General features: G+C 41.0%; 1 protein-coding gene, 1 non-coding gene and 1 pseudogene across 2 annotated transcripts in view; 1 reads left to right on the forward strand and 2 right to left on the reverse strand.

Annotated features, from left to right (window-relative positions):
• Positions 1-2,348: 2,348 nt before the first annotated feature.
• On the reverse strand, positions 2,349-2,455 carry LOC136313761 (U6 spliceosomal RNA). The gene has a single exon (XR_010727204.1). It is a non-coding gene; the product is annotated as a U6 spliceosomal RNA (small nuclear RNA).
• An 8,178-nt stretch (positions 2,456-10,633) lies between these two features.
• CYB5B (cytochrome b5 type B) overlaps positions 10,634-24,697 on the forward strand; it is a 33,811-nt gene continuing 19,747 nt past the window's right edge. Inside the window, exons 1-2 of the mRNA XM_066242276.1 lie at positions 10,634-10,867; positions 24,480-24,608. Coding sequence (XP_066098373.1) covers positions 10,706-10,867; positions 24,480-24,608 — 291 coding nt within the window. The 5' untranslated portion in view covers positions 10,634-10,705. The remainder of the gene's footprint in view (positions 10,868-24,479; positions 24,609-24,697) is intronic.
• Positions 20,531-23,545, reverse strand: LOC136313125 (ER membrane protein complex subunit 3 pseudogene; annotated as a pseudogene).

Genomic DNA, 24,697 nt, shown 5'->3' on the forward strand with positions numbered 1-24,697 from the left:
ATCAATGAACAACTAAGGTGTCGCAATGAAAAACTAATGATTGATGCTTCTCACCTCTCTTCATTCCTATCTCTCTGTCCCTATCTATCCCTTTCTCTGACTCTCTCTGTCTCTGTAAAAAATAAATAAATAATAATAAAAAAAATAATGCAAGCAGCTTATGCAAGCCTTACGAATGGCATTTAAAAAAAAAAAAAGCAAAAGTAAAATGTTAATGTTAAAAATGTTACATATGGTAAGTGCCATCTTCCTCTTAGTAAGTTTCCTTAAGAACTGGGTCTAATGTATAGCATCTAGAAATAACTTCAAAATAGCCAGCATTTACTGAGGGCACTCTGTGGCAGGCACTTTGTTTAGTTTTGCTCAATACTCATGTTGACAGTGTACTTAGCTATAGCTCAGGGGTCGGGAATCTTTTTGGCTGAGAGAGCCATAAGCACCACATATTTTAAAATATAATTCTGTGAGAGCCATACAACGACCCGTGTATGTTACGCATTATCCAATAAAAACTTGGTGTTGTCCCGGAGGACAGCTATGATTGGCTCCAGCCACCCGCAACCATGAACATGAGCGGTAGGAAATGATTGGATTGTAAAAATGAGAATGTTTTATATTTTTAATGTTGCTTTTTAAAAAAGATTTGTCTGCGAGCCAGATGCAGCCATCAAAAGAGCCACATCTGGCTCATGAGCCATAGGTTCCCGACCCATGCTATAGCTATTTAGTAAATACTTATCAAAGGGCTTGAAAAAAATTTATTATAGACCTTCAAGAAGAAAAAATTACAAACTGTTATTTCTCATGAGTATAGATGTAAAGATCCTTAAGAAATAGTACCAAATTGAATCCAACAATATATAAAAAAGACCAACATCATAACCAAGTAAGCTTTATCCCAAGAATACAGAAATGGATAAGTGCTTGAAAACCATTTAAAGTAATTCATCATAGTAACAGGATAAAAGAGAAAGATCATATGATTACCCCAACAGATGCAGGAAAAAAATTTTAACAATATTTAATATTCTTTTTTTTTTATGATTTAGTATTCTTTAATGATTAAAAAAAGATTGGCTCAGAGGTAATTCTGTCCTCTATCTGATAAAGGGCATTTCCTGAAAAATCTAGGCAGCATAATATTTAATCTTGAAAGACTGAATGCTTTCTTCCTCTTCCTAAAACTGGGAACAATTCAATGCTCATTTCACCATTTTAATTAAATATTGTGTTAGAAACCCTAGCCAGTGAAATAAGGCAAGAAAACAAAAAGGTACACAGATGTCAAAGGAGAAAGTAAAATTGTCTCTATTAGCAAATGACATGATTGCTACATTTAAGTTTATTTTAAGAAATCTAAAAACAACCCCTAGAACTATAAGTGAATTTAGCAAGGTCATAAGATACTAAGTTGATGTACAAAGTCAATTATACTTCTCTATTATAGCAGCAAACAACTGTAAAATGAAATACCAGCAATTCCACTTATAATAGCATTAAAAACCATAAAATATTTAAAAGTACATTTAACAAAATATGTAGAAGACCTCTATGCTGAAAGCTACAAGTTAAAAAGAATTCAAATAAATGGAGCAGTATGCCATGTTTGTGGATTGTAAAAACTTAAAGTTATTAAGATGTTCATGCTCTATAAATTTATCTATAAGCCTATAAGCTTTTACAGATATTAACAGCTTTTGTTTTGTAGAATGTCCCTCAGTTTGAGTTTGCCTCATGTTTTTCTCATGGTTAGATAGGGATCATGGGTTTTGGAAAAGAATGCCATAGAGGTAAAGTGTCTTCCTCATCATGAGGGGGTAAATGCTATCAACATGATTTATCTCTGGTAATGTACCAGTAACCTTGATCACTTGGTTCAACAAGCTGATTTTTTTAATAATAAAAAGTCAGTTTTGCTGTTGAGGCCACACGTTGTACTTTGACTCATATCCTTTCTTCCCAGCTAATCAAAGGGGTTGAGGATGCCCACCAGGGCAACATACAAAATATGCAATGCTTCACAAATTTTTTTTTTGCTTTTTTCTGAAGCTGGAAACGGGGAGGCAGTCAGACAGACTCCCGCATGCGCCTGACTGGCATGTCCACCCGGGGGCAATGTTCTGCCCCTCTGGGGCGTCGCTCTGTTACATCCAGAGCCATTCCAGCACCTGAGGCAGAGGCCACAGAGCCATCCTCAGCACCCAGGCCATCTTTGCTCCAATGGAGCCTCAGCTGTGGGAGGGGAAGAGAAAGACAGAGAGGAAGAAGAGGGGAGGGGTAGAGAAGCAGATGGGCGCTTCTCCTGTGTGCCCTGGCCGGGAATCGAACCCGGGACTCCCACATGCCAGGCTGACGCTCTACCACTCACAAATTTGCATGTCATCCTTGTACAGGGGCCATGCTAATCCTTTTTGTATCATTCCAATTGTAGTAGATGTGCTGCTGAAGTGAGCACTCAACAAGCTGACTTAAAAGTTTATGTGGAAATACAAAGGATAGGAGAAACAATTTTGAAAAGTAGGAGCAAAGCTGAAAGGTTTACATTACCTGGCTTCAAGCTTACTACAAAGGTATAGTAATTAAGACAGTGTGAAATTGTTAGAAGGATAGACAAATAACTAGAAAAGAATAGAAAGTTCAAAAAAGACACACACTTATATGGTCAATCAATTTTAAACAAAGACATAAAAGCAGGTCAATAGGGAATTGTGTTTTCATCAAATGGAGTTGGAATAACTGGCTATCCAGTTGAAAAAAGAGATTGAGAAAGCAGCCTAATGTTACCAAGTTTGTGAGTGGCAGGGACAGGATTCCAAGCTAGACTTTATGGCTAACATATGTTATAAGTTATAAATATGAATTTATAATCAGTACATGCAGGCCACAGTATTTTTCTGAATCAAATTCCATTTGAGGCCATACTTTTAAAAATGTCAATGTCATGAAAGAAAAAGAGGTTGATGAAATGTACCTGATTAAAGGAGAATAAGGACACATAAATAAGTGCATTGCATGATTCTGGATTGGATCCTGGATCACATAGATACACCATTATTCCACAAAGGACACTATTATAATAATTGAAAAATGATATGGACAGTATGTTAGATGACAGTTTAAAATGAATGTTAAATTCCATGAATTTAAAAATCATACCAGGGTTATGTAAGAGTATTTACTTCTTTAAAAATTTATTTACTTAGCCTGACCAGGCAGCGGCGCAGTGGATGAAGCGTTGGACTGGGATGCAGAGGACCCAGGTTTGAGACCCCGAGGTCGCCAGGTTGAGCGTGGGCTCATTTGGTTTGGGCGAAGTTTACCAGCTTGGATCCAGGGTCCTTCACTTGAGTAGGGGGTTACTCGGTCTGCTGTAGCCCCGCGGTCAAGGCACATGTGAGGGAGCGGTCAATGAACAACTGGGATGTCGCGGCAAGAGGCTGATGATTGATACTTCTCGTCTCTCTCCGTTCCTGTCTGACTGTCCCTCTCTCTGACTCTCTCTGTCTCCGTAAAAAAAAAAAAAAAAATTAATTTACTTATTTTAGAGAGAGAGGAAGGGAAAGACAGAGACAGAAACATTGATGTGTTCCTCTATGTGTCCTGGCTGAGGATCAACTCTCAACCTTTGCGCATCAGGATGACTCACCAACCGAGCCATCCAGCTCTACAGTAAGAGTATTTTCTTATTCTTAGAAGATACAGGATTATTTGGAGGTAAAGGGTCATGCTGTCTGCAACTTAATCTGAAATGGTTTAACATTATTGACAACAATGATAATAAACATATATCAAATATGGACAAGTATTAAAAATAGGTGAATCTAAATTAGAAGTATATGGAAATTCATTGTATTATTCTTTTTACTTAACTGTTTGAAATTTTACAACAGAAATTTAAATATTGCCTGACCAGGCAGTGGCACAGTAGATAGAGTGTCAGACTGGGACACAGAGAACCCAGGTTTGAAACCCTGTGGTGGCTGGCTTGAGCACGGGCTCCTCTGGCTTGAGCACAGGCTCATCAGCTTAAGCGTGGGATAGAGACATGACCCCATGGTCGCTGGTTTGAGACCAAAGGTTGCTGGCTTGAACCCAAGGTCGCTGGCTTGAGCAAGGGGTAACTCGCCTTTGCACTAGGGCTCAAATATGTCTACCAGCTGGGAACCCTGGCACTGAGGGTCCAATCCCTCATGTATCTTGTAGCCTTTCCCCTCCAATGTCTAGTCACCTGCCCAGATCCTTTTGAGGAAGCTTGTGGCATCACCACTACTGGAGGAATCCCACCCACTTTTCTCTTGGAAAGCCCACTTTTGCTTTTGTGGTACTCCAAATTCATCTATTCAACTTCTCCCATTGCTCAGGGGTTCATCCAGTCTATCCTCTTAGGGTTTGTTTTATTTTAAATATTTTATTTGCCCTGGCCAGTGGCTCAATGGATAGAACATCACCTGGCATATGGATATCCCTGGTTCAACTCCTGGTCAGGGCATACAAGAAGAGTGACCATCTGCTTCTCTCCTCCTCCCTTTCTTCCTTCTCTCCCTCTTCCCCTCTCACAGCCAGTAGCTTGATTGGTTCAAGCATTAGCCCCAGGTGCTGAGGATAGCTTGGCTGGTCTAGTGCATCACACTCAGGCACTAAAAATAGCTCAGTTGATCCAAGCATTGGCCAAGAAAGGGGTTGTCAGGTGGATCCTGGTAGGGGTGCATCTGGTTTGCTCACTTTTTCCCCTCCTCCCACTTAAAAAATTATTTATTGATTTTTAGAGAAAAAGCAGAGAAAGTGAGAGAAGCATTAACTTGAAGTTGCTTCACTATAGCTGTTCATTGATTGGTTCTCATATGTGCCTTGACCTGGTGTAAAGCCAGTAGCTGCCATCATGGCCATTTACATGCAGGTTCGCATTTGATTCAGACAGATGGTAATGAAACAATGGAGCCAAGAACTGGTGGGCCATTAGCTTTAATCCTAGCTTGCACCCGGTGGGCAAGAAATACACACAGTGGGAAAACACCTCCCTTTCCATTCAGGGCTCCCAAAGCCACTGACTTATCTGAGTTTCCTCGAATCAAAGGTTTCTAGCTCACCAGCCTTATTAACCTCTGTTCCCCATCTCCTTCTCTCTGCACAAACTCTGCACAAACTGGCTTCTCCTTTAGCACTCTGCCATCTTGGCTGCTTCTCCTCTCCCCCACGTGGCCTTTCTCTGCTGTCCCCCAGCTTGGGCTCCTCTGCCCCATTTTATAGTGTAGAAATAAAAACCTTTAATCCAATATACAAACAAGGAAGTCTCTGATACAAAGTCACTTAGGGTGGGAAAGGCTTAGTTTTAAAACTTAGGCTATAACGACCCTGCCTGCTTACAGCTGTCCCCCACACCCAATGCAAACTGTAAGCGAGCAAACAAACATATCTATCATATTTACAAACTTATTTGACCAACACCTGGCAAGCCCAGCTTTCAAACCGGCAGTGTCAGCATTCTGGGTCAATACTCTATCCATTTTGCCACCACAGGTCAGGCTATCCTCTTAGGGTTTTTAAAAACACTATTGGACTCAGTATCCTAGAGATGGTGGTATAAAAGGAAATGCTGTGTAATTTTACTGATTCATTGTATGAGAGATAAAGATATATCTAATATACTTCAAAAAAAAGTTCATGTTTCCCAAAGTTATCCACAGATCACTCGCATCAGAGTCATCCAAAATACTTGGTAAAAAATGTTGATTTTCTGGTTCTATATCCAGACTCATGGGACCTGAATCTCTGGACATGGATCTGTAAATCTTTCTCTTTCTTTCATTCTTCCTTTTTTCCTTCCTATCTTTGTTTTTGTTGTTTGTTTGTTTTTGAGAGAGGCAGGGAGAGAGAGAGAGATGGGAACATCGAGCTGTTCCTGTATGTGCCCTGACCCAGGAATTGAACCGGCCACCTCCACGCTCCAGGTCATTGCCCCAACCAATCGAGCTATTCAGCCATGGCTCTTTTTTTCTATCTTTTTGTTTATTTTTTTAGTATCTTAAAACAATGTTTTAGTATATCTCCTGGTTCTGTAGGTTGAATGAGCGATTCTGTTGATTTAGCCTTACTCATTCATGTGTTCGCATTCAGCTGACAAGTTGATTAAGAGTTGGGCTCAGCTAAGACAGCATTTAAACATCTGGTCTTTAATCCCAGGCTTCTTCATGGCATCATGATCTTGGGGTCATGTTCTAAGATGGTGCAGATGGAAACTTCAAGGCCTCTTGAGGTCTAGACTTTATAACTTGCGCAGTAATACTCATGCCACAATCTATTGGTCAAAGTAACAAGGCAAGCCAAGATTCAAGTTGAAGAAGGGACTCCATGTCTGGATGGGAGGGAATCTGCTCTTTTGTTTTATTTTTATTTATTTTTTATTATTATTTTTTTCTGAAGTTAGAAACGGGGAGGCAGTCAGACAGACTCTCACGTGCGCCCCACCAGGATCCACCCGGCATGCCCACCAGGGGGCGATGCTCTGCCCATCTTGGGGCATTGCTCTGCCGTGATCAGAGCCATTCTAGTGCCTGAGGCAGAGGCCACAGAGCCATCCTCAGCGCCTGGGCCAACTTTGCTCCAATGGAGCCTTGGCTGCGGGAGGGGAAGAAAGAGACAGAGAGGAAGGAGAAGAAGAGGGGTGGAGAAGCAGATGGGTGCTTCTCGTGTGTGCCCTGACCAGGAATCAAACCCGGGACTCCCGCACGCAAGGCCGATGCTCTACCACTGAGCCAACCGGCAAGGGCAAGGAATCTGCTCTTTTAACATGGCTTCCTCAGGTGAATCATAGACACCAAGAGTAATTGTCATTTAACAAATATGTGTTCAGAGCTGTTTCCTGTTGCATTTGGTACAAACCTTTATTTCTAGAACTTATATTATATATATATGTGTGTGTGTGTTTATATATATAATTATTATTTCTATTTCAGAGGGCTTATTTGTTATGTCACCTTTTTATCTCTAAAGGTTATTACAGTATTTGTGACCTAGTAAATGTTCAGTGAATATCTCTGAAATGAATGGAAGTATTTGACTCTAAAATTTGTGGAATATCCTAAGAATTGTTTGGGCTTGCTCTGATAGTTTCATTATAATTAGGGAGGTAAATGTGAAAAATTAAGATTTTAGATACAAGGAGTTTCCTGAAATAGTAGTATGCTTAGGTACTATAAAGAGATGGAACCTCTGGAGCACAGAATTGTAGGAGAGTTTGTGAAGTAGGAAGAATTTGAGGAGGAGCTTAAAAGGTGAGTCAGCATGGAAAGGAAGAGGGTCTCTTAAGTGGATGGGCCTGGTATGGCCACAGATATGAATTTAATACCAGCAAGTGTAGGAGTCGGGCTGGTGCACAAAGCTTATGAAAGTGAATGGTGTAAAATATTAGTTGAAGTTGCTGGGGATGGATTATGGCGAGCCTGAGAGAGTGATTTAATGAAAATATTTTATCACAATCAATTTGTCAGTTGTAACGGCAGTTAAAAATGATTGGCTCGCAACACTGTACATTAACTGAACTTGTAATTCCAAAATGCTGGGGACTGCTAGTCCATGACAATTGAGGCAATCTTTATTTTAGAACACATAGAAACGAAAATAGTGTAGATATGGTCTGATCACCAAAAGATTAGTTTAAAAACCAATCCTCCCACCAGGTTTATTGAGCTATAATTGACATAAGAACATCAGATTCTTAGTAGTGGCAGAAACTTGGGATACTCCACCTGTGGTAAAACTTAGTATTGGCAATGCCATTTTAAAGGACAAGTCAGGCTTTCTGTCCTGTCCTTTCTTTGAAAAATGGAGGAAAAGGATATAGAAGTGTCCTGACTTACAAGGATGACTAGGGTCATTTGGTTTTAGTTCTCTAAAAGGATTAAGGTTATCTGAAGAGCTTCCTTTCCCTTTCAATAAGAGACAAAATTTATGTACCAGCCTACACTGATTTTGGCTCTCCTTCCCTTCCTGGAATCCTGAGATTAACGTGTACCTCGGCAAAGGAGGAGAGATAGACACTAAAAGGTTTATGAATGTCTTTGATTGTATTACCTTGAAAGTTTTAACGTTTTTTGTAAATCCCCTAAACCAGGGGTCCCCAAAATTTTTACACAGGGGGCCAGTTCACTGTCCCTCAGACCATTGGAGGGCCAGACTATAAAAAAAACTATGAACAAATCCCTATGCACACTGCACATATCTTATTTTAAAGTAAAAAAACAAAACAGGAACAAATACAATATTTAAAATAAAGAACAAGTAAATTTAAATCAACAAACTGACCAGTATTTCAATGGGAACTATAGGCCTGCTTTTGGCTAATGAGATGGTCAATGTGCTCCTCTCACTGACCACCAATGAAAGAGGTATCTCTTCTGGAAGTGCGGCGGGGGCGGATAAACGACCTCAGGGGGCCGTATGCGGCCCGCGGGCTGTAGTTTGAGGGCCCCTGCCCTAGACAAATGTTATAATCTTGTTAATGATTGTGTCATGCCCCCTCCAACCTGTATGTGGTCAAAGGGTATCTTTATTATATGCGGCTTAAGTGTCTGTTTGTCGCTGATAGCTTATTGGTTGCTTGTGTAACTGTACTAGCCAATGGGGTGAAGTTGCCACGGCATTCAAATAGTCCCGCCTTCTGGCATGCCACCTCACAAATTGAGGTTAAAGATTGGAGCAATTATTATGCTGTTAAGAAATCTTAACACCAGAAGTCTTGCAATGGTACAAGACTAGAGGTTCTCCAATTGAAAAATAATGTCATAGCCCTGGCCGGTTGGCTCAGTGGTAGAGCATCGGCCTGGCGTGCAGGGGTCCCCGGTTCGATTCCCAGCCAGGGCACACAGGAGAAGCGCCCATCTGCTTCTTCACCCCTCCCCCTCTCCTTCCTCTCTGTCTCTCTCTTCCCCTCCCGCAGCCGAGGCTCCATTGGAGCAAAGATGGCCCGGGTGCTGGGGATGGCTCCTTGGCCTCTGCCCCAGGCACTAGAGGGCTCTGGTCGCAGCAGAGCAACGCCCCGGAGGGGGGCAGAGCATCGCCCCCTAGTGGGCAGAGCGTCGCCCCCTGGTGGGCGTGCCAGGTGGATCCCGGTCGGGCGCATGCGGGAGTCTGACTGTCTCTCCCCGTTTCTAGCTTCAGAAAAAATACAAAAAAAAAAAAAAAAAAAAAAAAAAAAAGAAAAATAATGTCATAATAGCTAAGTCTTTGACTGGCTCCTCTAAAGGTGAAATACATGTCATTCCAAGAATTGATTTGGCTCCATCTCAAACAGGGTTGCTGTTTCAATTGAGATGTAGACAATTTCCTGTAAAACTTGCCTTTGCTATGACCATCAATAAGTCTCAGGGCCAAACGCTTAAGCGTGTTGGCATTTTTTTACCTGAGCCCGCATTTGGACACGGTCAACTTTATGTTGCCTGTTCAAGAGTTTGTGAAAAAACGGATGTAAAATTAAAATAATTGATGGTCCTCTGCAAGGCGAGCTTAAAAATGATGGAAAGAGCTACACAAGAAATGTTGTGTACAAAGAGATCTTTGACATGTGAATTAACATTTTATTATTTAAATCACCTTTATTTATTGAGCTAGCTTATCGCCAGTGGTTTCCTTCATTGCACTCTACTTTAAGCAATTAAGCAAGTAGAAGGGGGAACCCCGTGGGGCAGTAAGCAAAGGGGTGTCCTCGCTGCCTGTCCTGGGTAATTCAGTTTGAATTAGCAGACACCTTTGCACAAATCATTTTAATTACAATTTATAATATCTAGAACAGTGGTCATTTCGTATGACCGCCGGGCTTTCTAGTATAATATAACCAGCCTCTGAAATATACTTGGGGCTGCACGATTTGGGTTTGAAGAATCCCCCCACCCCCTGTGTATGCCGCCGGCATAATCAATAAAACTCCTCAAAATTCATTTTTGGACTTGGTGTCTTTACGTAAACCTGCTGACGTGAGGTACAGTACTTTTCAGAATCTGGGGTAACATACTTTACAACACACCCCTAACCCTTATTGCTGTCCCAAGGCTTCGGGCCAGCCACTCCGCCTTTTCGAACACCTCCTTTTAATTTATGTGTTGAGTACTAGGTGCTAAGAACTCTGCAGAAACACTCAATAATTTAATCGGTCACATTTCTCTATAAGGTAGTGGTTCCCCTGGCCATTTTACTGGTGAGGAAACAGCCTTAGGCGGGATTCGCCAGATTTCTTGCAAAGAAAAGATGTAAACCCTAGTCTGGAATACAGGCTGCGCAGGCGATGGGGAGAACGATCTTGGCGCGACCTAGGAAGGACCCACCGCGAAGGAAAAGGAAACAGGAAAATGGAGTTTTGGTCCTCACTTTCAGGACTCTGCAGGCCTGAACGCCGAGTGAAGGGGAAATCTGGCCCCCGTGACACCTGTCAACACGTCTCCACTTTTCCAAAATCACGGTATCTGGTTGGCGAGATTGGAAGGGATGGATGGTTGTGATTGGTTAGGCGAACCTCGAACCAGGCCTACGTCCTGCGGAACAGAGGAGGACTGGGCGGGACTTGAAAATAAATCCCTCGTTTCATTGGTAAAGAAAAGAACCAGGAACTATTGGGAAGTGTGATTGGCTGTTGCCAGGAACCCGGGAGGGCTGAGCGAACGGTCTTCCTCAAGGAAGTTAGCAGCGAACGCGGTTAGCGGTGGAGAAGAGGCCTATGGCGACTGTGGAAGCAAGCGGCCGCGATGGAAAAGGGCAGGGCGTGGAGAACCCCGTCACATATTACCGTTTGGAGGAGGTAGCGAAGCGCAACAGCTCGGAGGAGATATGGCTGGTGATCCACGGGCGAGTCTACGATATCACCCGCTTTCTTAACGAGGTGGGGAGCCTCTTGGAGCTGCCGGCGTGAGGAGTGGAGTGGTCGGGCCAGGAAAGGCTGCTAGGGACGGGGGAGGGGTGTCGGGGGAAATGAGCGCTTGCTGAGAGCGATAAACCATACGAAAGGGGCCACAACTCTCCGAGAGGAACACTGGGGGCGAGGTGGGGGGTTTCTAGCTGCATGATTTCCAGCCAGCACTAAATTGTGGTACCTTATAATATCGTGTATTACTTATGCATTGAACACCTAACGTGTGCTAGGCTAAACTCTAAGCCATTATAATCCCCATTTTACAGAAAGGACAACTGAGGCTCAGAGAGACGGGACTCGCAAAGTCACACACTGAACAGGGAGCCATTCGAACCTAATTTGGAAGGGCTCCAAACCTCTGCGCTTTCCAGTCTGCCTCGGAAGTAATACCATTGTTTGTTTTTCATTTTCTTATTAAGAAGCTGAGCGTCACCCTCTTCCCCATTGTGCTGCGTTTATCTTTTTCTAATTTGAGTTCAAAGGGTCTCTAATTTGAGGCTAGAGGGTCAAAGGTCCTGACTTGACTTTTTTTTTTTTTTTGGCCATTGACTCAAGTTCTGTCATCCTCTTAAATCTTTAAGGTGTTCTATTAAATTTAACTACACAAATTCTCTTTGAGACCATTGTACAACTGAGTGATTTCTTTTTTCAATTTAAAGAAACAGGAGAGACAGTTCATTTGTTTAAACTGTATTGAAGTGTACTTTGCACTCAATAAAGTATGCCCACTTGAAAGTCCAGTTTGATGAGTTTTGACAGTATATTACCCAATCATAATTTCAATGAAATAAATGCATTTCCACCACTCTAAAAAGTACCCTCTTGCTCATTTGCAGTCATTCTCCCTACTCCCAATCCCTAAGGCTGTCATCTGTTTATAGATATAAATATTTATTATGTATTATATATTGCTTTGTACCATTTTATTTTGAGTTAAATAATCTTTTGATAATTCCTTGGAAACTTGCATAAGGTAACCCTATTGTAACTGAGAAAATAGTTCCTTTTCATTTGTTCTATCTCTGAAGCAAATGTACAAGTAAAATATTTTTTTCTATTTGGAGTCGGGGGGGTGGTGTAAAAACCTCTAAATCCTGATTTATAAATCTGTAAAATATTTTAAAACGTAAAATTTCCCCCAGAGGACATTGTTTTCAATAAATCTTCCTAGTGGCTAATAAGTTAACACAACATCATAAAGTTACTAACATCATAAAGTTTAGTAACTTCTTGCATCTGTATGGTGTATGGCATTTTATGATTTTAAAATTACTTTTCCATTATTTCATCCTTAAAATAATTAGTGAGAGTGCCTTGGATAGTAGTGAGCTTTTTTTTTTTTTTTTTTTTAATGGTACAAGAAACATGTTGAGAGAGATTTAGGTCATATAGTTGAATGGTGGCAGAATCTGGCTGGGATAAATCTTGTCTACATGGATTTCTACAGATTTAGATTTCTCTTGTCTACATGGGATTGCTTCAGAATTCTAGCCTTAGCTCTGTCCCTCATAATAAGGAGGTTTCTGGCATGTTAAAACATAGTTCATAGTGGGTAGGTAGTGTTTTTCATTTGTGGTTTTATTTTCCCCAAGTTTCTCAGCAACACTCGTGTGTAGGGAGCATTAATTCAGTCTTGAGTAGTGATTGCTAATCTGGTTTACCACGTGGTGATGGAGCCAGAGACATGACAGGTGTGCCAGGGCTTCCCCTGAAACTTGAGCTGCAGATCTTCACCTGCAGCTAGCTGTTTTACTTGTCTGTTCTGTAGTCTGTACATTTTCTTATTCATTCCAATCCTATTCATTCATGCACTTACATGTTTATCAAGTGTGTGTTACATGCCACTTACTGTTCTAGGTGCTGAAGACTCAACACATGCCTTCATGGAGATTACAATCTGTGGGAAGTGGACAATAATCGGAGTAAATAACTCAACTATATGCTGTGTTATGTAGTTGTAAGTGCTAAGAAGGAAAATGAAGTAGAGAAGAGGATGGTGGGTGTGTATGGGGTATGGGTATTTGGATGATAGGTTGAAATTTTAGGTGTTCTGTCCAGAGATGACTCTATTAACAAGATGCCTCAAGTAAAGGCCAGCGGAAGCTGAGGGAGCTAGCCATGTGGATAACTGCAGGAAGAACACTTGGCAGAGGGAGTTAGTGCAAAGGCCTTGAAGTGGGAACATGTGTGGTGTGTTTGAGGAAGAAACAGTGTGGAAGGTCATAGTGGCTGAATAGCAGTGAGATGAGGTCATCATGATCAGGGGATAGCAGATCAAGTTATAAAACTTTGCAAGTTTTCAAACGAATTTTGACTTCTGAGAAGGGAAAGCACAGTGGAGCAGAGGATTGGCATGGTGTGACTTAACGCTTTAGTAGTGTCACTCTGACTGCACTGTTGAGAAGAGACAGAGGAGTGCAAGGGCAGGATTGAGGGGCCCAGTTTAGTAAGGAGGCTGGGCAAAAGATGGTGGCTTGCTCCAGGGTGGTGAGAAGTGTCAGATTTTGGATGTGTTGTGATGATGGAAGGCTTTAATGATACGTTGGATTTAAAGAAAGAGAAAGAGTTTAAGGATGACACCAAAGATTTTGGCCTGCAGGTCTGGAAGAATAGGGCTTCTATTAGATGAGATGGGGAAGACTTAAGGAATTAGATCTGTATTACAGCTAACTTCTTTCACATTTTAAATATAAGTTGGAAGGGTTGGGAATGTGATGTAGGAAAATAGAACAGGTAACTTTTTTCTGGAACTTGGGTTAAATTTTTTTACCTTTGAATAAGTCTACAGGTATACAGTGAAGGAAAGGTAGCCTTTCTAGCTAGCTAAAGTTAACTACTATTACTTGTGTATCCTTCCAGAGTTTTGTTTAGCATATGTAAGCAAAAATGAACATAGTCCTTCCCACTCTGTTTTTACATAGAACACATCAGTTTTTACTGTACACACCAGTCTGTGCCTTCCTTGTTTGCTTAACTGTACGTATCAGGAATCTTTCCACATTGCTGCGTGGAACACTTCTTATTCTTAGTAGAATTTGTTGTATGGATAATTTATTTAAGCAGTCTCCTATTGATAAACATTTGGGGTTGTTAGTAATAGTTTGCTTTCTAGGTTTTCCCCCACAAGTGAAACCTGTTGAGAGCCAATGTACCTACAATAAAATGTCCAGATTTTATATGTAGGGTTTTCTGAGTTTTGATAAGTCTCACCTGTGTAATCACCATCACAATCAATACATAAACATTTCTACAGCTCTTGCCCTCATACAAGCATTAATTTGACTTCTTTCTTTGTAAGATATATATATATTGATTGATTTTTAGAGAGGAGAGAAAGAGAGAAGTGGGGGAGGAGCAGGAAGCATCAACTCCTAGTAGTTGCTTTTCATGTGTGCCTTGACCAGGTAAGCCGGGGGTTTCAAACCAGCAACCTCAGCATCCCAGGTTGACACTATCCACTGTGCTGCCCCAGGTCAGACTGATTTGACTTCTAACGCTAGAAAACTGTAGGCACCATTTTGTGTCTAGTGCCTTTTGCTTAATAGTTCTGTGAGATGCATCTGTGGTTTTTTTCTTTTCTTTTTTTTAAAGATTTTATTTATTGATTTTACAGAAAGAGGAGGGGGACGGAATGAGAAGTATCAACTCATAGTTGCTTCAGTTTAGTTATTCATTGTGTGCTTTGTGTATGTGTCTTGACCTGGCAAGCCCAGGGCCTTGAACCTATGACCTCAGGTCGATGCTCTATCTGCTGTGCCACCATGGGCCAGGCTGTGTTTTTTTTTCCCCTGTGTGTCAGCAATTTGTTCCCATTTTTTGCATTTTATTTCATTGAATATTCTAAAATTTGTTTATCTATTAATCTGTTTTTTAAGATTTGGGTTGTTTTCATTTTTTTGAGCTATTATGCATAAAGCTGCTATGAACTTTCATGTACAAATTTTAGTATGGACATATGTTTTCATTACTCTTGGGTAAATATCTAGGAGTGAGATTGCTGGGTCATATGTTTTTGTTTTTTTTTTAACTTTTTAAACAACTGTCAGATCTTTCCCAAAATGTCTACATCATTTTATACTCCCATCAGCTATCCATGAGTTTTCCGGTTTCTCCACATCATCATCAAGATATGGTATTTGTCATTTTACTTTCAGCTGTACTAGTGACTCCAGTGGGTGTGTACTGACGTATGATTATGGTTTTAACTTGCATTTCTCTGATGACTAATGATGTTAAGTATCTTCTTGGGCTGATTGGCCATGTTTTCTTGTAAGGTGTCTGTTCAGTCTTGCCTGCTTCTTAATTGGGTTGTATGTTTTCTTATTGTTGTCTTGAAAGTGTTCTTTATATATTTTAGATGCAAGACCTTTCAAATATATATAAGTATGGCAAATATATTCTCCCAGTCTGTAGTTTGCCTTTTCATTTTCTTAACAATGTCTTTTGAAGAGAATTTTGGTGAATTATATTTATGAAATAAAATTCTGAAAGCTGGGTGCTGGTTTTGTTGTTTATGCCTGGTTGTTTCCTATTTTACCAGTTAGTGGTTGTGTAACCTCAGGCAAATAAGCTCTGTAATGGCTCCTCCCATCTGTAAATGAAAATATTAGTACCTACTTCACAGGGTTGTTGTTGGGACAGTTAATTTAGATAGTGCATATAAAGACTTATCATGGTTCCTGGTATAAATGCTAGTGGATCTTTTTATTTTGTTTTGTTTTTTAGAAGGTGGGGGGGACAGACAGAAACAGACAAACGGGAAGTGAGAGAGATGAGAGGCATCAGCTCATAGTTTGGTGTGTTAGTTGTTCATTGATTGCTTTCTTATATGTGCCTTGACCCCGGGGGGGGGGGCTCCAGCTGAGCCAGTGACCCCTTGTTCAAGCCAGCGTACCTTTGAGCTCAAGCTGGTGAACCCTCACTCAAGCTAGCAACTTCAGGGTTTTGAACCTGGGTCCTCAGCATCTCAGGCCGACACTCTATCCACTGTGTCACTGCCTGGTCAGGCTAGCGGTTATTTTTATTATTATAAAAAAATATTTTCTTGCAGCATCTTTTGAGTGCTTACTAAATTGTAGATGCTGTGAGGATTTAAAGGTGAGTTAGCTGCCTTGGACCTGCAGGGAGGATGAGGTCTGTGTGTAAGTAATCGTCATGCAAGGTAGAGTGTGGGCTCGCCTTCAGAGGACTGAGAATGCAGACTCCTTTTGGTGCAACCCGAGGATTACCCCTGGATGCTTCAGAGTTTGACTAATAACATTTCATACTGAATTTCTCCAAGGCTGGTCAAAACACTGTGCATTTTTACCTATCCTGTGGAATTAACAAATCTGTAGAAAAAGTGCTGTCTTTTCTTGAGCAGTCCCAAGCGGTCAGTCCTAGGGAAGCCTAGGGAAAAAATGTGAAATTTAACCTCCAGCACTGTCTGGTGAAAGGTTGTGTTCAACAGATTGACTTTTATTTATTTATTTTGTATGTAGGCATGGGCGAGCATGTGCCAGAGAGGGAGAGAAGGCAGGTGGGAGGGAGAGAGGGCAGAGTGTTTCCTACATCTCCCTGTGGTTCCGGTGCCATGCTACGTTCTGGAGTACAGCCGTTCATTTAGACAGCCATGGTCCCTGTTCTTATGGAGCTTACTAGTGAGGGAAGAAGGACATTAAATAAGTAATTGTAATTGTGATAAGTAAATACCCTGAAGGTGTATAAGGAATTATGAAACTGTGTAGCAGTGGCTCCTCACCTGGTGGGTTAAGGGTGTCAAGTTATGTTTGGATTGGGAGACCTGAACTTCAGACCCTGGGCAGTCATGACATTGTGTAGGTGACACCCCAGTTTTAGCTGGTCTCTTTCTGATCCAAAGGCAAAGACCTACCTGTGAACTTGTACCGTTTCTTTCTGTTTCCCACCCAGTGTATCTTATTTCTCTGCCCTGTCAGACTTTTCTAGGAAGTGGTTTTTGTCCTCTCCAAAATTTTAACCTCCATATCTTACTTTGATGAGGTATTCTGCTAAAATAGGACTAAGGGCCTTCTTTTCATCACATGGCTTAATTTTGTAGCTTCTGCAATCTTACTTAATTTTCATAGATTATATTTTCCAAATCTGGTGGTCTTTAGCTTACCCCTATGTTCACAGTTTTATTACATCAGTATGGTGTTACTACCCACAGAGAATTTGTGTAATTTTTTTCCCCCACTAAGATTTTTATTATGTAACTGTCATTCTTTATCTTTTCCTCTTTTCTGCCGGTTGCCTATCCTTTCTATAGAATTAGTAATCTAGAAGTAATCTGTTAATAATTTGTCCTCTTTCTTTTCTATATTAAAACATAAATTTTTCTTCCTTCTTGTTTTTGTGGGGGACGTGACATTGATAAATCAGAGTACATATCTTCAGAGAAGACATCTCTAGGTTATTTTGACATTTGATTATGCTGCATTCTCATCACCCAAAGTTCAATTGTCTTCCGTCACCTTCTAACTGGTTTTCTTTGTGCCCCTTCCCTCCCTCAACCCCCTTCCTCTCCTCCCCCCACCCTCTTCCCTCTTTTCAACTGTACTTATTAACATAAATGAAAAGGAAAATGCCAAATTGCTTCCCCTGCTCCATACCACATATTTTTTGGACAGCTGAACTAACTAAAAGCCTTCACGAGAGGTTATTACAAAATTTCTTTTGTGTCTGTAAAGTATTTAACTTGATTATTGCTTGACTGAAATAGAAATAAATGAGTTGATCACAGTCCTTGTTTCATCTCTTCCGACAGTTTATGATCTTGGTTGCAGTAAAGTTTATTTGGAACATTTTTATTTGTAATATTGTGTAATTGCTTACATATATAAACTGAGGCAAGATCCATTAGTCTTAAAACACAAAGACTGTATCTAGATCAAAAGAACCTTTTTTTGCAAATTCATAATAAATTATATTTATTAAAAGCAAAACAGGTTCTAGAGAAAAATGGGAAATATGTACCGCCTTATGTTAGGTTTATTTAATTAAAATAAGGAGGAATTGGCCCTGGCTGGTTGGCTCAGCGGTAGAGCGTCGGCCTAGCGTGCGGAGGACCCGGGTTCGATTCCTGGCCAGGGCACACAGGAGAAGCGCCCATTTGCTTCTCCACCTCACCGCCGCGCTTTCCTCTCTGTCTCTCTTCCCCTCCCGCAGCCAAGGCTCCATTGGAGCAAAAATGGCCCGGGCGCTGGGGATGGCTCTGTGGCCTCTGCCTCAGGCGCTAGAGTGGCTCTGGTCGCAACATGGCGACGCCCAGGATGGGCAGAGCATCGCCCCCTGGTGGGCAGAGCGTCGCCCTTGGTGGGCGTGCCGGGTGGATCCCGGTCGGACGCATGCAGGAGTCTGTCTGACTGTCTCTCCCTGTTTCCAGCTTCAGAAAAATGAAAAAAAAAAAAAAAAATAAGGAGGAATTTATGATTGTCCAATAGATTTGAATAGTGTAGGCAACCAATCCAGATTACTGAAGGACCCCTAAATTCCTTCTATCTTAATTTGTTGTGTTTTGCTGTGATTCAGACAAGCAAATTTTTGGCTTATAGTAATTATTACTATGTAAACCTAACTTTATTCTCTTTTTATTGTGGTGAAATATATGTAAAATTTGCCATTTTAACTATTGTTAACTGAACAATTCAGTGGCATTAATTATATTCACAATGTTTTGTTATCAATACCACTACTTAATTAAATGTGCAGATTAATGGCATTTAGTACAGTTACATCACTGTGCAACCATCACCACCATCCATGTTGAGAATTTTTCATCATCCTAAACTGAAACTTAATACACATTAAACAATAACATTTCATTGTCCCTCAGTTTATTCATACTCTCCTTTTGGGACATTGAGTTGTTTCAACTTTAGGGTCATAATGAATAATTCTGCAATGATTTGCATGTGTGTAAGTACATATATTCATACACATTTTTCTTGGGTATATACTTAGAAATTCCACTTGATTTTTTTTTTAATAAGAGCTCATTTGTTTTATTGATTGATTGATTTTAACAAGAGAGGAAAGGAGAGAGAGAGAGAGAGACAGGAACATAGATCTGTTTCTGTATGTGCCCTGACCAGAGATTGAACCAGCAACCACTGTGCTTCAGGGCGATGCTCTAACCAACAGAGCTATCTGGTCAGGGCTCCACTTGATTTTTTAATTTAAACTTTATTGAGGTAATTGTAGATTCACAAGCAGTTGTAAGAAATAATAGATCTCTTGTATCTTTTACCCATTTCCTCCCAATGGTAACATTTTGCAAAATCAGTGCAATATCATAACCAGGATATTGATGTAATCGACAGGTCTTTTTTTTCTTCTTTTTTTATAATTCATAGATCTTACTCTGATTTCTCAGTTTTACTTTTTACATTTGATTTGTCTTTTAAAGAAAGCAGGATGGTTTAATTTGTAGAGTCTTGAGTCATTTGTTTTTGATTATAGTTCTCAACTTGCAAATTATATCTACCTCTTACAGCAGAAATGGCACCCTGCCACCTCCCTGGAACATTTAATCCAGACAGAATGATTCCTGGGCAGCCTTTATCTGTGTATCTGCCAGAAATTGCCTTTCTCCCTTCTTATAATGATATGTATCTTATCCAGAATAACTGGGTCATTAATTCAATTGAGTGACCATATACAGTACAGAGCCATTGATTTTTCATTGGACTTGATATATTCTGAACTGCACATCCAGAACCTGTCGTTGTTTAACCCATCCTTGGTCATCCTGAAGGCACTTGAGTAAAGTTTTGACACATTTGTTCTTTATGTCATTCTGTAGGCTTAATGAACAATATAGGAAGAGTTGTTTTGTTCATCCGTAGTTTACTTTTATAGAGGAAGTTATAAAATAACAGCTACATAAATTGTACAGGGAGGTTGCATCACAAGAAAACAACGAGTTTACTGTGGTTAGAACTCAAGGCTAATTGTACATGGTAATTAGTTATAATTGGCGATCTTTCAAAGATTGAATTTTTGCTAAGTTTTTTTTATTTATTTATTTTTTATAGGGACAGAGAGAGAGTCAGAGAGAGGGATAGACAGGGACAGACAGACAGGAACGGAGAGAGATGAGAAGCATCAATCATTAGTTTTTCATTGCGCGTTGCGACACCTTAGTTGTTCATTGATTGTTTTCTCATATGTGCCTTGACCGCAGGCCTTCAGCAGACCGAGTAGCCCCTTGTTGGAGCCAGTTACCTTGGGTTTAAGCTGGTGGGCTTTTGCTCAAACCAGATGAGCCCGTGCTCAAGTTGGCAACCTCGGGGTCTCAAACCTGGGTCCTCTGCATCCCAGTCCGACGCTCTTTCCACTGCGCCACCGCCTGGTCAGGCAAAGTTTTTATATATTATCATGAGCTTGAGTTTTCCTCTTTCTCTGCCTTTTATTTCTATAGTCACCAGAAAAAGAATTTAAAGCATTTTAAATATAGCTCTTTCCCTATATGTTACCCAGGACACAATCCTAATTTCTTCTGGTTTCAAACATAAAGGGGAGCCCGACTCAGAGCATGCCCACCAACCAGCTCATGCCTTCTTTTTATTCTGAGAGGCTCCAGCTCAAACAGAAGTTACAGGGTTAAGGACTATTCCAGTGTCCCAGCAGAGCTCATCCCTGCGTGGTCTTCAAGAAAACAGAGGTCTGCAGTTCCTTTTTGAACATGCTTTCATGCAGTTCTTTGACCATGAGCTCCTCTTTGACATAATCTAATTCCCACTGGTGATCCATTAGCTCCAAAACTTCCCACTTTGTCTTTATTTATTTGTTTCATACACTTTGTCATAGCTGCTCCAGTCATTGCTTCTGCATCATTTCTGATCAGTCATTGGCATTATTTTGGCCCAGATTCAGAGAGAGTAAATGCTCTGAAGCTCAAATACATAGCTGATGTACCAGGATGCCGCTAATGTGGGTTTTATTCCTTGCTGTGACATAGGCTTAAAAAAGGTTCAGTGGAAATACGACTTTGGTTGTGACAGAGCCCAAGAATGTCCTGTTGATTCATTTGCCCATAAGAATCATGGGGAGGACCCTTGTTAATTCTCTCACATTATGTCAGTGAGTATAGTGGATTGCTCATAGAAGAAGGCGATGCTAATTTTCCTCTCTATCTCTCTCTCTATCTGAAAAATAATCTATCCTCTTGGTTGTTGAAGTGATATTTTCATGTCAAGCAGGGTGGTTGGGAAAATAATTTCCATTTTACCTGATTGCACTTCGAATTAGGACTTAACTGTCAGATACGTGCTTCTGGGTTAGCTTCTTGTTGCTCTGCAGCAGGGTGGACGTGTAGTGGTGGATCATTTCCACTGAGGTGGCGATAAGATGGGCAGGAACACCCAGAGCCTGGTGTTGGGTAGAGCCTTCACTGAGAGCCAGGCGCCCGGGCCCCAGGACTTCCCCTCCCTGGGGAGCTGGGCTTTTCTCGGTTTCTCTTCAGGCCCTTCTCCTGCCCCTCAGCGTGGGCATAATCATGGCCCAGGACAGCCCTGGGCCTAGCACACTGCCTCCAGCTGGGATGCTGTGGCTTTTTAAGCAAGATGATCTGAAGTTTATAGAATTCTAAAACAAACCAAGGATTCTTTGACACATTTTTTACATGTTCTAAACCATCTGTCATGTTTTTGGAGCTACTAAATGTAGGGTTTTTTAACCACTCTGACCTCCTTGCCTCAGTGAGAAAGAATTGACTACAAAACAGTGTATACTGTATGAATTCACTTTCGTAAAAACATAAAAACGTTTCTTTATTGCTGCCTAGTATGTAAAATGGTAAGTGGCAATAAAATATATGGAATAATGTTTGAAATGATTGGATATATAGGAAAAACAATGTTATATTATACACTGAAATGTTAATTGTACTTAATTCTGTTGTGGTATTTATTTATTTATAAGTGGTGAGAGATTGGTGAAAATGAAATACTTTGTCATGATAAGGCTGTGTAGGAAGTCATATATTTAATCAATTCCTGAAATATTGAATATTTTCAAGCTACTAAGAAGTTTTATTATTCTTTTACTCTGAAAAGCAACGTAATAGTTGGGTATCTCATAAAGAAAAAAAATATTTTTCGTAGTTTAGGTACATAGAACAAATTGGGACACAATTCCAAAACTAACAGTTTAACATAGCTGAGAAGTTTCAGATGGAGTAACAGATGAGTGGTGGCTCTCTTACTCTTGCTTTGAAACAGTGTGCTTCAGTACTGGGATGGGAGACCCACCCACTGGCTAGAGAAGTGTTAGGAGACATAATGAAAGTAATTCTTATCCTCAAGTAGCTCACAGGCAAGGGACTGTGACTGGGAGGTTACAGTTAAATTTATGCTCTTCAGTTAAGTTCATTTTTAAGACAGGGATGATCAAATTAGTCCTGCTTAAAAGGTTATAAAAAGGAACTACTTAAAAGTATTACTTGATAGTTTAAAAATACAAATTTAGATATGTCAAATAATGTAAATTCTAAATTTGCTAGTTGTAAGTAAGTGTTTATTGAGTGTTTTCTTTAGGTCAGAAACTGTGCCAAATGTAACCTCAAAAATTTATTTATTTAAAAAAAATTATTTATTTTTTGCCCTGGCTGGATAGCTCAGTTGGTTGGAGTGTCATCCTGACACGCAGAGGTTGCCAGTTCAATCCCTGGTCAGAGCACATACAGGAGCAAGTCAGTGTTTCTGTCTCTCTCTCTTTCTCTTCCTTCCTCTCCTTTTAAAATCAATACAATAAATATATTTTAAAAAATTATTTATTGCCCTGGCTGGTTGGCTCAGTGGTAGAGCGTCGGCCTGGCGTGCAGAAGCCCCGGGTTTGATTCCTGGCCAGGGCACACAGGAGAAGCGTCCATCTTCTTCTCCACCCCTCCCCCTCTCCTTCCTCTCTGTCTCTCTCTTCCCCTCCCGCAGCGAGGCTCCATTGGAGCAAAGATGGCCCGGGCGCTGGGGATGGCTCTGTGGCCTCTGCCCCAGGCGCTAGAGTGGCTCTGGTCGCAACAGAGCTAAGCCCCGGAGGGGCAGAGCATGGCCCCCTGGTGGGCAGAGCGTCGCCCCCTGGTGGGCATGCCGGGTGGATCCCAGTCGGGCACATGCGGGAGTCTGTCTGACTGTCTCTCCCCGTTTCCATCTTCAGAAAAATACAAAAAAAAAAAAAAATTTATTTTTTCAGTAGGTAATACTTTACTTCGTGAAACAATTTCAAAAGGGTATGTAGGCCTGACCAGGCAGTGGCATGGTGGATAGAGCGTCAGACTGGGACGCAGAGGACCCAGGTTCAAAACCCTGAGGTCACTGGCTTGAGTGCAGGCTCATCAGCTTGAGTGTGGGATCATAGACCATAGGGTCGCTGGCTTGAGCCCACGGTCTCTGGCTTCAGCAAGGGGTCACTTGCTCTGCTGTAGCCCCCGCCCCCTGTCAAGGCACATATGAGAAAGCAGTCAGTGAACAACTAAGGTGCTGCATGAAAAGCTGATGCTTCTCATCTCTCTCCCTTCCTGTCTGTCTGCCCCTCTCTTTGACTCTCTTTGTCAAAAAGAAAAAGGGTATGTAGTTTCAAGTCCTTCTCCCACGCTGTCTCCCAGCTACCTGTTCTCATCAGTGTCTCCAGGGAGACCTTATGCATATGCATACCTATATGTTTTTGCTTGTTAACATCACAGAAGATAGCATGTTATACAAACTACACTTCGCTTCTTGAGTACAAAGTATTTCATATTCTTATTTAATACAATAATACTTAAGAAAGGCACTCATTATCTCCATTTTACAAATAAGAAAACAAAGATATCTCAATTTCTTAATTCATCCAGGGTGACAATATAGCTTGTAAGTTGTAGATAGACTACTTCCTATGTATAAAGATAGTTATTTTGATACTACTTATTTATTTATTTATTTATTTATTTAATTTTTCCTTTTGAAACCATTTCAGACTTATAGAAAAGTTGCAAGAATAAAAGAAAGGATTTCATGCCCTGATCAGGTAGCTCAGTTGTTTGAAGCATAGTGCCGAAGTGCAGAGGTTGCTGGTTTGATCCCTGGTCGGTGCCCATATAGGAGTGGACTGATGTTCCTGTTTCTCTGTCTCTTCCTTCCTCTCTCTAAAATCAATAAACATTTTTTTAAAAAATAAAGGATTTCATATATCCTTTGCCCAGAGTCTCCATTCAGGTTTCGGTAACTATCTCAATAATGTTGGCAGAGCACACATTGTTCCCAACAGCTCTTTCAGGATGGAACAGCTCTTCAGTCTTTCTTAAGAAAGCTTTCATAACCTTGATATTTTTGGAGATCACAGGTCAGTTCTTTTGTAGACTCTTTCTCAATTTGCGATAGTCCTAGGTTTCCTCACAATTATATCCATATTGTGTATTTTTGGCCAAAATATCACAAAAGTTATGTTGTGCTCTTCCCATTCCATTCCTGTCAAGTGGCATGCAATGTCGGTTGGTTCCATTACTCCCAGTAAAGGGAGAGAAGAGAAGAGGGGGGTGGGGGAAAGTAACTTTTATTGATTTGCTTTTCAGAGAGCCCTCTGTTCAGTAACTATCTTTCTCTTGTAGCATCCTGGCGGAGAAGAGGTTCTGCTGGAACAAGCTGGTGCAGATGCAAGTGAAAGCTTCGAAGATGTCGGCCACTCCTCTGATGCCAGAGAAATGCTGAAGCAGTACTACATTGGGGATGTGCATCCGGTAAGAACAACTGAGCTAGGGCTGCTGGCGGAGAGGGGAGCTCCCAGCCACAGAGCAGTGGGAGTTCGTGTAGTCCAGCCATCAGGCTA

The sequence above is a fragment of the Saccopteryx bilineata genome, chromosome 9, assembly GCF_036850765.1.
Source record: "Saccopteryx bilineata isolate mSacBil1 chromosome 9, mSacBil1_pri_phased_curated, whole genome shotgun sequence".
NCBI classification, from domain to species: Eukaryota; Metazoa; Chordata; class Mammalia; order Chiroptera; family Emballonuridae; genus Saccopteryx; species Saccopteryx bilineata.